A 15,881-nucleotide genomic window follows, 5' to 3' on the forward strand; every position below is an offset into this window, starting at 1 on the left:
CTGATATAATCCCATGCATCCTATCAGTCCACAGTGGAGTCAGACTAATTCTGAACAATGCAGTCAAAGTCAAAAAACATTCAATCACATGGAAACTGAACAACACACTTCTGAATAAATCCAGGGTAACAGATCAGATCAGAAATGAAATTAAAAACTTCCTTGAATGTAATGCCAATCAAGAAACATCACAAAGAAACTTATGGGACACAGCAAAGGCAGTTCTAAGAGGCAAATTTATCGCACTACGAGCGCATATTAAAAATACAGAGGAAGAGCACGTAATTAACCTTAAAAAAAAAACTGAAACACCTAGAGGAGGAAGAAAAAGTTAATTCTAAAACAGCTAGAAGGACAGAAATATAAATATAAAATCAGAAATTTCAGAGATTGAAATAAGATCTACTATACATAAAATTGATAAATCAAAAAGTTGGTTCTTTGAAAGAGTCAACAAAATTGACAGACCCTTGGCAAGATTAATCAAAAAAAGGAAAGGGGAGACTCAAATAAAAAAGATTAGAGGCCCCACGGGAACAATCACAACTGATTCCCAAGAAATCCAGTCCATAATGAATAGGTACTACCAGGGCCTATATTCAAAGAAACAAGAAAATCTAGTAGAAATGGATGATTTCTTAGATAAATATAGGCTACCCATACTGAACAACGATGAGGTAAACAAATTGAACAGACCAATTTCTTACAACGAAATTGTGGAAGCAATCAGGGAAATGCCAACCAAAAAAAGCCCAGGTCCAGATGGTTTCACTGCGGAATTCTACAAGACATTTAAAGATGAAATAACACCTATACTCTTGAAACTCTTCCGAGAAATAGAAACAGAAGGAGCAATACCAAACTCATTTTATGAAGCTAATATTACTCTCATCCCCAAACAAGGGAAAGACCCAACAAAAAAAGAAAACTACAGACCTATCTCTCTAATGAACACAGACACAAAACTCCTCAATAAAATATTAGCCAACAGAATCCAGAAACAAATTTAAAAAATCATACACTATGATCAAGTGGGCTTCATCCCACAAATGCAAGGCTGGTTTAACATTCGCAAATCACTCAATGTCATACATCATATCAATAGAGCTAAAGATAAGAATCATAGAATAATTTCTCTGGACGTGGAGAAGGCATTTGACAAAATACAACATCCATTCATGTTGAAAGCACTAGAAAAAATAGGAATAAGAAGTACATTCCTCAAAATAGTGAAAGCCATATATGAAAAACCTGCAGCCAGTATTATACTAAATGGTGAAAGACTGGAACCATTCACCTTAAAATCAGGAACTAGACAGGGATGCCCACTCTCTCCACTTCTCTTCAATATAGTGCTGGAACCCTTAGCCAGAGCAATAAGACAAGAAAAGGACATCAAAGGGATCCACATAGGGAAAGAAGAAATTAAACTATCCTTATTCGCAGACGACATGATCCTCTACTTGAGTGACCCAACAAACTCCACTCCCAAACTACTAGAATTAATAAACCACTTTAGCAAAGTGGCAGGATACAAAATCAACCTTCAGAAGTCAGTAGCCTTCTTGTACACCAACAATACACAAACAGAAGGCCAAGTCAAGAAAATGATCCCATTCACAATAGCCCTCAAAAGAATAAAATACTTAGGAATATACTTAACCAAAGAAGTAAAGGAATTATTCAATGAAAATTATAAAAGCCTAATGAAAGAAATTAAAGAGGACACTAGGAAATGGAAAGACATCCCATGCTCATGGCTAGGGAGAATCAACATAGTTAAAATGGCTATACTACCAAAACTGATATACAAATTCAGTGCAATCCCCATCAAAATCCCAAAGACATTCTTTACAGAAATTGAAGATATAATCCAAAGATTCATATGGAACAAGAAAAGACCTAGAATAGCCAAAACAATTCTATGCCAAAAGAGCAATGCTGGTGGTATTACAATATCAGACTTCAAACCCTACTATAGAGCCATAATAACAAAAACTGCTGGTCCTGGCACAAAAACAGACCAGAAGACCAGTGGAACAGAATAGAAGACCCAGAAATAGAACCATATACCTATAGTGAACTTGTATTTGACAAAGGAGCCAAAGATATACAGTGGAACAAACACAGTCTATTCAATGATTGGTGCTGGCAAAACTGGGCAGCCACTTGTAGAAAACTTAAAATTGACCCTAGCCTTTGTCCATGTACAAGCAATAACTCAAAGTGGATCAAAGCCCTCAACCTCAGACCAGATACCATGAAACTGCTACATGATAAAGTTGGAGAGACACTGGAACTCATAGGCATAGGCAACAACAGATTCCTGAACAGAATCCCAGGGTCACAACAGATTGGAAATAGACTTGATAAATGGGACTACCTAAAAATAAAAAGTTTCTGTACAGATAAAAATATACTTGCAAAAGTAGAGAGACAGCCAACCAACTGGGAAAAGATATTCACCAACAGTACATCTGACAAATGCTTAATATCTAGTATCTACAGGGAACTCAAGAAACTAATCCCCTGAAAACCCAATAAACCATTCATTAAATGGGCAAGGGAACTAAAGAGAGACCTATCAGAAGAAGAGATTAAAATGGCAGAAAAACATATGAGAAAATGTTCATCATCTATGGTCATAAAGGAAATGCAAATAAAAACAACCCTAAGATACCACCTTACCCCAACAAGAAAGGCCAAGATTTTGAACTCAGACAATGACAGTTGCTGGTGGGGTTGTGGAGAAAAAGGAGCCCTACTACACTGCTGGTGGGATTGTAAACTAGTTCAGGCACTCTGGAAAGCAGTGTGGAGGTTCCTTAAAGAACTGAAAATAGACCTTCCCTATGATCCCGCCATACCACTTCTGGGCATCTATCCTGAACAGCATGACCCAGGATATTATAAAGACACCTGCTCAGCTATGTTTATCTCTGCACTATTCACAATAGCCAGGTGATGGAAACAATCCAGATGCCCTACTGCAGATGAATGGATACAGAAAATGTGGTATATATACACAATGGAATTCTACATAGCCAACAGACAAGATAAAATAATGGCATTCGCAGGGAAGTGGATGAACCTAGAGCGAATCACGTTGAGTGAGACAAGTCAAGACCTAAGGAACAAAAGTCACATGGTATCCTTAATATGCAGCTATTAAATCCAAAGTGTACAAGAGAGAGGACTCAATAACTGCATACCCAAAGCTATGGACATGGTAATGGAAATACAAACATAACTATATAGACATAAAAACCTATGACTCTATAGACATGTTTTATTTAATAAATTGATATGTTTCTATGACATACAAACCCTTAGCCTAATTTTGATTAAGTTCTAAATACTAAGTCCCAGAGATTGTAATTAGAGATTCCCTCATTGAACACTTGTTTGTTAAACTTGTCATTTAAAATATGATGTAAACATAAGCCATATACTTAATCATTGTTGTTCTTAAGGTACTATGTTATCTCTCATCACTTTTGCTGTCCCTTGGTGATCTCATATTGTTACACTATCTCCCTTTGTTACCTGATATATCGGATATATTTGTAGTTGGTTATCTGAAATTGGATAGGAAACAGGGGAAAACAAGATGAGGGGAGGGATGGGGGAGAGGGAAATGGGGACCAAGACATATGAAAGGGTATCAATGTATGGGAATTAATACACCATCTATCTGGCAAATATCATGTAACCCTTCTATTAATTACAATAAAAAATGTATGGAAAAAATTATACTGATTTAAAACTTCTATATAAGATCATATGAGGGCCAGGAATTTGGCCGAGTGGTTACAGTGCTTGCCTAGCATGCACGAACACCCGGGTTCGATTCCTTGGTACCACATATATAGAAAAAGCCAGAAGTGGTGCTGAGGCTCAAGTGGTAGAGTTCTAGCCTTGAGAAAGTCCAAGGACAGTGCTCAGGCCCTGAGCTCAAGCCCAGGACTGGCAAAAAAAAAAGAAAAAAGAAGAAAAAAAAAGATCATATGACCATCATAATCAGGTTACAAGTAACAAAGTTGGGCAAATACTAAAAGAGAATATAAATTCTAATATATACTGTTCTTGGGGGGACAATCTGAATCTTTCTATGTAACTATTTGTTACAATATTTTATTATATTCCAGTAAGTATAGACTAAACTCCTTTCTATGAATGTGTTAATTTTGATTTGAGTATTTCCCACGTGAGAACATAAGGAGACTTTTGTTGTAAAACGTAACAATTAACTATACCTATTTAGCTCATCAACTGCATGTATATTGGCTTTATTCTCTATTAAAAATTCTGCCATTTGCTCTTTGTTTTCTTTTAGAGCAAGCAAAAGTGGTGTGAGGCCATCCTGTGGAAAACAAAAACAAAAAAGTTATAACTCATGAAATTCTTTATGTCTCTACAGAATTGAATATAAGTACTTCAACAGGCTCTACCTCCTTAGGCTACTGCACTTTCAAACATGCTGCCCCCTCTCTTTGAATGCCACAAGCTCCAACATGTAAACACTATCAGAGTTGAGAGCAAATTTTCTCAATATATATTCCTACACAATAGGTCCCTTCTTGTAGTACCATGCCCTCTGGAAAGATTTCATGAATGTGTATTTGGTAACTAGTATAGAACTTCACATTCTACACCTACCATTAAATAGACTGTGGTAACATTGCTTAGTCGCTGCCTGACAACACACACTTTTTAAGGTGTATGGTTTAATGGGCACAGTGACTAAAAAAATACTTTCCACTTGACTTTTACTTTTATAATAGCATGACCCACATTCCCATGCCAGGTTCTGCTTCTCCCAAAGGGCCACAAAGGAAATTGGCTTGAAATTAAAAGACCTAGCATTTTTTAACACTCTCTTTAAATACTTGTACAATGGAGTTGCCATTGAACAAAGCAGATTATGGATACAATGAATCTTAATGTCATCCCTTCCAACATCTTCACCCATCCCTACCACACCCACATCTTCCCTCACTTTCTTAAGTTTGTAGGATATATATTGGATTCTTGACTGCATTTTCCCCATCTTTGCCTCTTCATTCATCTACACTCTTACCCTTGACTTCATCGTTTTGAATTCCTGCTTCCTAGTGTTTTATTTTCCTAAACTTTGATTTTGCCTTTTTAAGGAATTATACTTGAATTTTCCCTTGAATCTACCATATTTCAGCTAATACCATTATATGCACTTTCATACTACCTAACATATTTACTGAAGATTTCTCATACCTATTGGATATTTCAATCAAATTTTATCCTCACTTATAAAGATAATACTGTGACCTCAGTACTTCTATGACCTTTTAAAATCACATTTCTTCTTGTTCCAGGTTAGTCACTGAAGTTTCTTTCTTTCTTTCTTCCTTTCTATCCTTCCTTCCTTCCTTCCTTTGTCTTTCTTTCTTTCTTTCTTTCTTTCTTTCTTTCTTTCTTTCTTTCTGTCTGTTTGTCTGTCTTTGCCAGTCATGGGGCTTGAGCTCAGTACCTGAGCACTGTCCTTGAACTTTTCCTCCAGGCTAGTGCACTACCACTTGAGTCACAGCATCACTTCCAGCTTTTTTCTATGTGGGGCCCAGGAATCCAACCTGGGTCTTCAGGCATGCTAGGCAAGCACTCTATCACTAGGCCAAACACCCAACTCTAAAGTTTCTTTTTTTTTCAGAAAAAATTAATATGACAAATAAATGGAAGCAATTTATCAGTAAAATTGTATGGTAATAAATATGAATAATTTTACATAATAATTAAAACTGAGTCACTGGTCAGTGTACTTCTAGGTATGAATAACCTACTAAGGCTATGAATTCAGAGTCCATACTTATACTAAGGCCTCCAAAACTTTACATGGAGACTCTGTTTGTGGAAGCAAACTTAATTCTCAACAATAGGCCACATTTAGTGGGGTTTTATGCTTTTGTGTGATCCCCCACGGTAAGGGAAAAAGGAAGGATTATATGCAAAATTAAATTCTCTTTTCTCTCTCTCTCCCTCTCTCCCTCCCTCCCTTCCTCTCTCTCCCTCTCTCTGTCTCTCTCTGTCTCTCTCTCTGTCTCTGTCTCTCTCTCTCTCTCTCTCTCTCTCTCTCTCTCTCTCTCTCTCTCTCTCTCTCTCTCTCTCTCTCTCTCTCTCTCTCTCTCAGCTCATACTGCCCTACCCTTGAGCCAAGGCCCACTTCCCGTTTTCTAGAGGTTAATTAGAGATAAGAGTCTCAGATCCTTTTGTTCCCAGGCTGGCTTTGACATTAATCCTAAAAATCTCAGCCTCCAGAGTAGCTGGGGCCTGCCTGCCTTTCTTGCCAGTCCTGGGGTTTTAACTCAGGGCCTGGGCACTGTCCCTGGACACTTTTTACTCAAGGCTAGCACTCTGCCACTTGAGCTATAGCGCCACTTGGGGCTTTTTCTATGTATGTGGTACTGAGGAATAGAACCCAGGACTTCGTGCTTGCTGGGTGAGCACTCTATCACTAGGCCACGCTTCAGGCCCCTAGTGTTCATTCTGATTGAACGCTGTTAAGTGCTTTCTCCAAGTGTCGGCGGCTCATACCTATAATCCTAACTATTCAGGACGCTGAGATCTGAGGATCACAGTTTAAAACCAGCTCAAGAGCAAGGGAGTGGTAGAATGTCTGCCTATCATGCAAGAAGCCTGGGTTCGATTCCTTGGTATCACATACACAGAAAAAATGGAAGTGGTGCTGTAGATCAATTGGTAGAGCACTAACCTTGATCAAGCTTAAGGACAGTGCCCAGGCCCTGAGTTCAAGCCCCAGGAATGGCAAAAAAATAAGACGAAAAAAGAAAAAAACATCTCAGGTAGGAAAGTCTGTGACACTAACTCCACTAAATTACCAAAAAAAGTTGAAAATGGGGCTGTAGCTCTAGTGGTTAAGTATAACCTTTAAGGGATAAAGCTCAGGGATAGTGTCCAGGATCTGAGTTCAATGACTGGCACACAAAAAATATCATAATTTCAGTCTCAACTCTCATTTACATGACCAGACCTTCCTCACTTGACAATCTAGACAAAAGGAGAAAATAAAAATTCACAGTCACTTGCTGAGTGCACCATTTAATTTCTCCACTTAGAGAAAATTATAGATAATGGATCACAAAATGTAAACTACAACTTGATTTCATTAGCTATTCCTGCCAGAATAGGATGAAATGAAAGAGAAGTGTTTGATCTTTCCATTTGGTTTCCACCTATTCAATATCTAGTCACTTCTCTCTAGTATTCTTCTAATTCTACCTAATTTCATCAGTAGGCAACTTTGTAACTTGAATAGCATCTTTTCTAGCACATAAACTTTTTGAAAGAGTTTAAATACAAACTGTTTTTGTTATTTTTCAATTACCTACTTTCAAATTGGCCTATGTAGTTGTAATTACTTTTCCCTCTACTATTTTTTTATGCTTCAGTCTATCTCAGAGGGAAATTTCACTTTGATAAAGCTTTTCAACAGCAACAAGGTTTCCAGATTATTTTGCTTGAATATGATGATAAAGCCCATTTCCAAGGAAAAATTTACTTCTATGACAATATCATCACTTAAATAAAATCTTCTAAATTTTTTTTAAAAATCCATCTTTTTCACTGAAGACTTTGAGCTGTCATATATGGTAAAGAAATTGGGCTTACTCTACCTTCGTTTGCAACTCAATACTTGCTCTGTACGCCAGCAGTTTGGCAGCTATTGGCACATTGTCACTATAGATAGCATAGTGGATAGCAGCATTGCCATTGCAGTCCCGTACATTTGGGTCAGCACCATGTTTGAGCAGAAGAGCCACACATTCTTCATGCTGACATTGTGAGGCCTGTGGATACCACAGCAAGAGAAAACTCATCAATTCAAGGCATTCAGGGTAGACATTCCACAAATTTCAACAATTAGTTATTTTTCAATGTGATCAATTTATTTCCATTTTAAGCTTTTTTATTGGGGAATAGAAATATTGAGACATCAAGACATACCCAGAACTGGCCAAAAGTAGATATGCTCTTGCCTCAGTTTCCAAAATGTTGGGATTACAGGTATACAGAATCATTCCTAGCTATTAGCTTTAACCACTTAAATCAATCCATGTCCTGATGAAATGGTTTACCACTTGTTACCTTAATCAGAGCTGTGCTGTTATCCCTGTCTCGAGTATTAAGCTCACAATTCTTCTCCAGGAGAAGAACCACAATATTTGGATGTCCATAGGCACATGCATAATGCAGAGCAGTCCTGTGAAATAAGAAGTTCTATGAAAGAGAATTACACATAGTTTTAAACTTTAAATAGAATGTAATTAATTTTTCATAATGAATATTAGCCTATTTGATTGAATATGTTGTAATATTTTTAAGCAAGGGGCTCTATATCTGCAATTCCTTCCTGAGATGAATTCCTTTTTTTTTTTTTTGCCAGTCCCAGGGCTTGAACTCAGGGCCTGTGCACTGCTTTGGGGCTTTCTCAAGGATAGAGCTCTACCATTTAAGCCACAACACCATTTCTGACTTTTTTCTATGTATGAGGTACTGAGGACTTGAACCTAGGATTTCATGCATGCAAGGCAAGCACTCTACCACTAGGCCAAACTCCAAGCCTGAATTTCTTTTTCAATCGGCTTTAGTTTTGACATTTGAATCCTATTTTAAACTATTATAGATTAATTATTGCTTAGCCTACCTATGGAATCAATTACTTAGAGATTTCTCATTTATGTAATGAAGAGTAGTTTAGAGCACAGCAAAACAGTGATTTCTCAATGAAAATTTAGGCAGAATACTGACAAACACTGTACATGCGAGCTCATTACTTTTTAGATATTATAATTATTACTACTTCTACTAAAAAATCTAACCTCTAGCTTACATGTAATAACATGACTATATCTGTTCTGTAGATACGTTTTCAAGGTATATATTTCTATAAATCTAAGTGTTTAAGTTAAGATATTTGGAACTATGTTGTCCATTTGGCCTTAGTCTGAAGATATTAGCACTTCATCTGTTTAGCAAAGACAAACATTGACCAGGTGTATAATGACCTGAAATACATATTAGATTACATGTGAAAATGTTTAATTCTGAAATTGATATGTTAGGGAAAATATTTGTCCATTATACAGTTATTTGCAATGATATATGATTATTGTTTAAAGTGAAAAGTAAATTCTGCATATTCTTTATGTTAACAATATTAATTGTAATAAGATAGATAAGGGAAAATGAGAAAATATTGACAGAAGATAGTGAAGGGAAAATAGCAACCAAGAATTCATGGATGCTTGATTAAAGTCGCTTAAGTAGTATTTTTGCTTAACTTCTTTTTCATATATTTTTATTGTAATTAATAGAAGGGTTACATTATATTCACGAGATAGAAGGTACATTACTTCACATACATTAATATCCTTTCTCATGTCATGGTCCCCATTTTCCTCCTCCCTTTCACCACCCCCCACCCTGCTCCTCATGTTTTTTTCCCCGCTTCCCTATCCAATTTCAAATAACCAATCAAGCATATATACAATATATCAGATAACAAGGTGAAATACTGTAACAATATGAGATAACCAAGGGACAGCAAAAGAGATGAGAGATAACATAGTACATTAAGGACAAGAATCACTCATTATATGGCTTTTGTTTCTATATCCTGGAGGTCCTTTCATTTAACATCATTCTATATGGCCTTATGTATCTAGGTTTTGTTCTATTGTAAATCTCTGCTAGGAGATCTCCACCCAAGGTTTCTACTGATTATGACAAATGAGGGAAACCATTGAGCCTATGTTCCTTTGAGTCTGGCTTACTTCACTTAATATGATTTTTCCTAAGTCTTTCCATTTCCTTACAAATGGGGTGATGTTGTTCTTTCTGACAGCACCATAGAATTCCACTGTGTATAAATACCACATCCTGTTGATCGACTCATTAACTGAAGGGCATCTGGGTTGGTTCCATATCTTTGCTATGGTAAATAGTGCTGCAATGGACATCGTTGTGCTAGCGGATTTTTGCTTTAACTTTTACATGTCTTTACAAGTTGTAATTTTTACAAAAAAAAATATTTTTAAAAAGGAGAAAGTTTTTTCACCTTATCCTCTTCCTAAAATAATTAGCATGCTCTGGATGTAACTGAAAAAGTTTATATTAAATAAATTTATTTGGAAAAACAAACACTAAGTAAAATTATTTTCTATGGCATAAAAATGTGTTTAAAAAAAATGAAGAACAACAACAACAACGATGACAACAACTCTGGGGCCAGGAATTTGGCCTAATGGTAGAGTGCTTGCCTAGAATGCCCAAAGAGCCGGATTCAGTTCCTCGGGACCACATACATAGAAAAAGTCAGAAGTGCGGCTGTGGCTCAAGTGGTAGGATTCTAGCCTTGAGAAAAAACCCCAAGGACAGTGCCCAGGCCCTGAGCTCAAGCCCAGGACTGGCAAAACAAAAAACAAAAAAAAGAACTCTGGCTAGTCATGGTAGATCATTCTTGCTCTAGCTTCTCAAGAGACTGAAGTGTAAAGATTGTAGGGGGTTTATTTTATTTTATGTTTGGGGTGATTTATAGAGGGGTTGCAGCTACATTCATCAGGTAGTAGGTACATTACTTCTTGAATATTGTTGCAGGGATTTTTTATAGAAATGAAAGACCAATTTAATTCGGAAGAATAATAAAGGTTCTACCTAAGTAACAATTTCAATAGAATCAAATTGCATTAATAGCATAAGTCTATAAAATCTAATAGCATAAACTGATTTGTACTAGATCTTACATAAAATTGTGATTTATTAATTTCTCCTATAACAGCTGTTTTCATATTTTTGTCAATTTTGGGGCCTGAAGTCAGGGCCTTGGACACTTTTGCTCAAGGTTAGCACACTGCCACTTGAGCCATTGTACTACTTCTGGCTTTATCTGTGTCTATGGAACCAAGGAATTGAACTTGGTGCATGCTAGGCAAACACTGTACCCCTAGGCTACCCTCTTGGGCCTGTTTTCATATATTTGAATCAATAAATTCTTTAAAAATCTCTTTAAAAAAAATCTCTTAGCTTACAGTCAGACACATGAAGAAATTCTTGCCATCTCTAGCCATAAAAGAAATGAAAATCAAAACAATCTCTGAGATTCTACCTTACCACAGCTAGAATGGCCATTATCAAGAAATCTAATAATGATACTGGTAGGAATGCAGCCTCAAGAGAATGCTACTATACTGTTGGTGGGAGTGCAAACTTGTTTAACCACTCTGAAAGGCAATATTGCAGTATTGAGGTTCATCAAGAGGCTAAACGTGATTCAGCAATCCCACTCCTGGGCATTTATCCAAATGTAAAGAAACAAGACCAAACTAAACCTATCAGCACAACTGTGTTCATTGCAACATTAATTACCACAGCTAAGATATGGAACCAACCTAGATGACCCTCAGTAGATGAATGGATCAAGAAGATGTGGTATTTATACACAACAGAATTCTATGCCTCCATCAGAAAGAATGACATTGCCCCATTCATAAGGAAATGGAAAGACTTGGGAAAAATCACATTAAGTGAAGTAAGCCAGACTCAAAGAAATATTGGCTTCTGTTTTTCCTCATTTGTAATAATTAGTATACATCTAGGATTTTGCTAACAGAGGACCACAAGAGCTCAAGAGTTATGTGTATATGACCATACAAGATTGTGATTTGAAGCAAGCCTGAACACTAAAGTCCATGAGACACTTATGCCTAATGAACTACCAAAAAGATGGAAGTGTAGCAAAAAAAAAAAAAAAAAAAAAACCTCAGGGACAGTGCCAGGCTGTGAGTTCAAGCCCCAGGATGAGATAAAAAAAAGACGAAAGACGAGCTGGGAGCTTAGCCTAGTTGTAGAGTGCTTGCCCAGCATACACAAAGACCTGGGTTCGATTCCTCGGTACCACATACGTAGAAAAAAGCCAGAAATGATGCTGTGGCTTAAGCGGTAGAATTCTAGCCTCGAGAAAGCCCAGGGACAGTGCCCAGGCCCTGAGTTCAAGGCCCAAGACTGGCAAAAAAGAAAGAAGAAACAAGAAGAAAGTTATTTTACGAATAAACGTCTGTGTTAAATAGTATGTATCTATCTACACTCTGCTTGATTGTTCCTTAATGTTAAGGTTCCAAATTTAATGAGAAGAACAACCTTGAAATAACTCAATGGGGTGAATTACTTTTTTAAAAATTAAGCAGACTAAATATATGAACTGTGGTTAAAATTAATAAATACAGGTGTAGGGGGAGGGAGAGGATATTATACTAAAGTGAAATTGAGCCAAATCCCCAATTTACATTTTCACGATTTATTCCTGTTATTAAAGAATATATTGCACCTGTTATATGTGAACACATTCATGTCTAGGCTAGGCACTACCTACCTTTCCTTTCCTTTACTAATAATGAATTTTTTTGGTCTCTGTTTCCATATGTCCTGAAATTCTTTTTTATGACAAGATCACTAAACTAGAGTACCCAAGGAGGAGGGAGAGCCCCCCACCTTGTTTGGAGACCTCCTCCCTGGTTTCCAGTCAGGTAACCAAACACTTTTAAATAACCACCACAGTACAAGGGGGGGATTATTAGTGGGTTTAGAAATAAGCCAAAAATTTTGCTTCTCATAAAAATGGCTTGTCCTCTAGACCTTTTCAACACTGCAGGGTCCGCGGGCTGAGGAGCCCATGGTACTAAGAAAGCCCAACACCCTCCGTGAACTCAGAGCTCTCCACCCTCAGCCCTCCCCTGGCCTCCTTTCCCTGGCCTAGCCTGGGAAGGTGGTGCTCCCCCATGCTGCCATGCCTTGCCCCCACCACTCCCTGCCCCTCCCTCCCAGGCCCTCTGACCTGTTCTTTTTGTCTCTGGCATTCACATCGTTTTTCCCACCTAAGAGCTTTCTCTGCACTTTGCCTAAGTCGCCCTTGCTTGCAGCCTTGTGGATCTTTCCTGAGGCTTTGTATCTGCTGAGATATCTGGAAGAGTCAAAGCTCTCAGCACTCGTGCTCTCACTGCCACAGCACAGGCAGCTTTTGAGTGGGCTGGTGGAGTACCCACGGCAGTTCTGGTGCTCACTTCCTAAGACAAAGTTCTTCCTCATGACTGTGGCTGGGGGGTTCATAGGAACATCCCTCTCTTTCCCCCTCGGTCTGTGGACACCCTTTGAAAGGAAATCCAGAACTTTGTGAGTCAACCAAGTCTCCACAGTGTGCCCATAAATCGAGTTCGCTGTTCAGTACCAGTTAACTGGCAGGTGGGCATTCGTTGCCTTGCAATGCGGATAAACGCGCGCATGCGCGTGTTCATGGCTCCCTTCTGACAAAGGCAACAACCAGAAAACAAGAGTGTTTTGCTTGCACGAGTAGAGCCTGCTTGTTAAATCTCAGTTCTTCAGTGGAATTCAAAGGTCTTCTGGGCATGTGGAGGACGTCAAGAATGCCTGGCACCTATTCCCTCAGCCTAAGATCTTCAAGGCAAACGCTCCTCTGCTCACAGGCCTCTCCCTTGACGCTTGGCTTGCCTCCACCTCCCAAAGGCAATGCTACGGCTTGTAGGTGAGTTATCCTAATATTCCAGAGTCCCTCCCAACAGGAGATTTGAGCATTTAGTGTCTGACAAGGAAAAATACTTGTTCTCAAGTAACATTAAATAAAACGGGCTTGGCGGAGGGGGGGCTGGAGTTTGGCCTAGTGGTGGAGTGCTTGTCTAGCATGCACGAAGACCCGGGTTCAATTTCTCGGTACCACATACATAGGGAAAAAAAAGCTGGAAGTGGTGCTGAGGCTCAAGTGGTAGAGTGCTAAGACTTGAAAAAGTCCAAGGACAGTGCTCAGGCCCTGAGCCCAAGCCCAGGACTGGCAAAAAAAAAAAAAAAAAAAAAAAAAAACGGGCTTGGATTCATATGTATGTCCCTTTAACAGGAATGATAACCACCACTAGACAACACTGATCACCGCATATGTGTGGGGGATGGCCTATCAAATCTTATTTCCCAAGCAGACCTTCTTCCAAATCCAATCAAATATCCACGGGAATGGAATGAATATCTGTATTATTTTCTAAAAGCAGAAAAACCTTTATACACAACTCCATATCTGAGGATACTTCAGGCCTTGCCATCCTAGAACCTTGAAATTGTCCATAAGTCATTTATCATTCCCAGGGCCTGGGAAGATTATGTCCACCTGTGCATCCTAGCATACCTCCAACTATGCCCCTTGGCAGTGAAGTATCCCAAAGGGATCCATATAGTTTAGGTTATAGTCAAGGTGACATGTCTAGAGTCAAGTATTTGGCAAGAATCGGGGTTCTGGGTTTTGTGCTTCTACCATGCTACTCCCTAAGATGAAAACACGATTCATTAAAATTGTATGACTGCTGACTGAGTTCTGGTGAGAACACAGGAAGTCCTGCCTCTTTATCTCTGGTACAACCAGTTTTCCAAAGCAACAGCATCTACCCTTCCCCCGATGAATATTCTCTGAGAAAGATGATCAGGCATCCCACAACACTCAGTCTCCACTTTTGATTGACTATGATCTAAAACTTCTGCCATTCCACTGCACAGCTCAGTCCTGATAGAAGATTTGAATTCAAATAGCAACCCCAGGCCAGTCTTTGGAATACCATGATCTACAAATAACTATTGATGCCAGGTGGAATAAACTAAGTTATTTTCCTGGAAGGGCAGAAGAATGAAAATTGGACCATGGCAGTGACATTGTCTAATGAATTTTACCTATTTCATCTGGATAAGTTTTGTAAGATCTTTAAAACACTCCTCAAATTGGTGTGACTTTTGCTGTCTCACCTGCAGACTTAGACATGTCTCCTCAGCCAAGATTTGAGCTTTCCTGGAAAAAATAAATGGATAACATAGCTTGTTGGTTTCCTGTGTCCTCAATTGTGAAGTTGAGTCAGAGGTCTGTCTCATTTTCCTTGATTATTCTGTCTCATCTAAAGAGAACCAGTAGTCTCAGATAGGCGGGCACTGATTCTGCTGCTTCCTGGCCATCAGATACTACTGGGATTCTAGCAACTCCTTGCATACCATTCTGTCCTACAGTACTTGGGTCTTGCCAGCTCCTATACTTGATTCACAGCTTCTTCTCCTGCTCCAATACTGCTTCTTCCCTCTCAGTGTGAAAATCTCCTGTAGCTGTACTCTCTTCCTTGGCCTGAAAGCACAGGGGCTTTCAGACAACTCAGAGAATTATCACTGGAAAATGGCTAGCTTGTTTTGTAACTTCTCCATTTCACATCCTGTGGCTGCTTTCTCCAGCAGTAAAAGTGGAAGACTTTTCTAGTTCATAATTGGGTTCCATATTTGTTCACTTTCTCTAGCGCCAATGTCACCCCTCCCTCCCTCTCATAGTTTTTCTGTCTTATTCCCCGCACCACACACACAAGTTGTATAGCTCATTTTCAACATGATGTCTAGAAAGTATTATTGCTGCATTGTTTTCTATTTTTTGAAGCCAGGTGAAATCATAAAATCAATTTCCGTTCTTTGTTGTTTTCTTTGTTTCACTGTTTCTTATCTCTATGTATATATGTATATTTTTCTTCCATTCTTAAATTCCTGTGAATGTGTGTGTGTGTGAGTGTGTGTTTGTATTTTATGTGGGCTGATAGTATGGCTTGAATTCAGAAACTTGAGCTTAGTCTTTTTCTTTAAAGAATGACATTGGGATATAGATAGATATTGCATTGAATTTGTACATAGTCCTTAGCAAGACTGCCATTTTCACCACATTAATTCTTCCAATTCAGGAGCATGGGAGGGTTTTCTTAGAACGGCTTTAATTTCCTTTCCAGAGATTTAAAGTTTTCATCATAAAGGTCTTT

The 15,881-nt window shown here is 38.4% G+C and overlaps 1 protein-coding gene across 1 annotated transcript in view; it reads right to left on the bottom strand.

Moving 5' to 3' along the window:
- The window catches only part of LOC150058675 (uncharacterized), a 57,153-nt gene extending 43,890 nt beyond the window's left edge, over nt 1-13,263 (bottom strand). Inside the window, exons 1-4 of the mRNA XM_090338624.1 lie at nt 12,884-13,263; nt 8,140-8,254; nt 7,668-7,841; nt 4,257-4,363 (exon numbers count right to left, since the gene is read on the bottom strand). Coding sequence (XP_090194750.1) covers nt 4,257-4,363; nt 7,668-7,841; nt 8,140-8,254; nt 12,884-13,155 — 668 coding nt within the window. The 5' untranslated portion in view covers nt 13,156-13,263. The remainder of the gene's footprint in view (nt 1-4,256; nt 4,364-7,667; nt 7,842-8,139; nt 8,255-12,883) is intronic.
- Between the last annotated feature and the right edge of the window lie 2,618 nt (nt 13,264-15,881).

This window comes from Megascapheus bottae, chromosome 9, assembly GCF_031878675.1.
Source record: "Megascapheus bottae isolate mThoBot1 chromosome 9, mThoBot2.hap1, whole genome shotgun sequence".
NCBI lineage: Eukaryota > Metazoa > Chordata > Mammalia > Rodentia > Geomyidae > Megascapheus > Megascapheus bottae.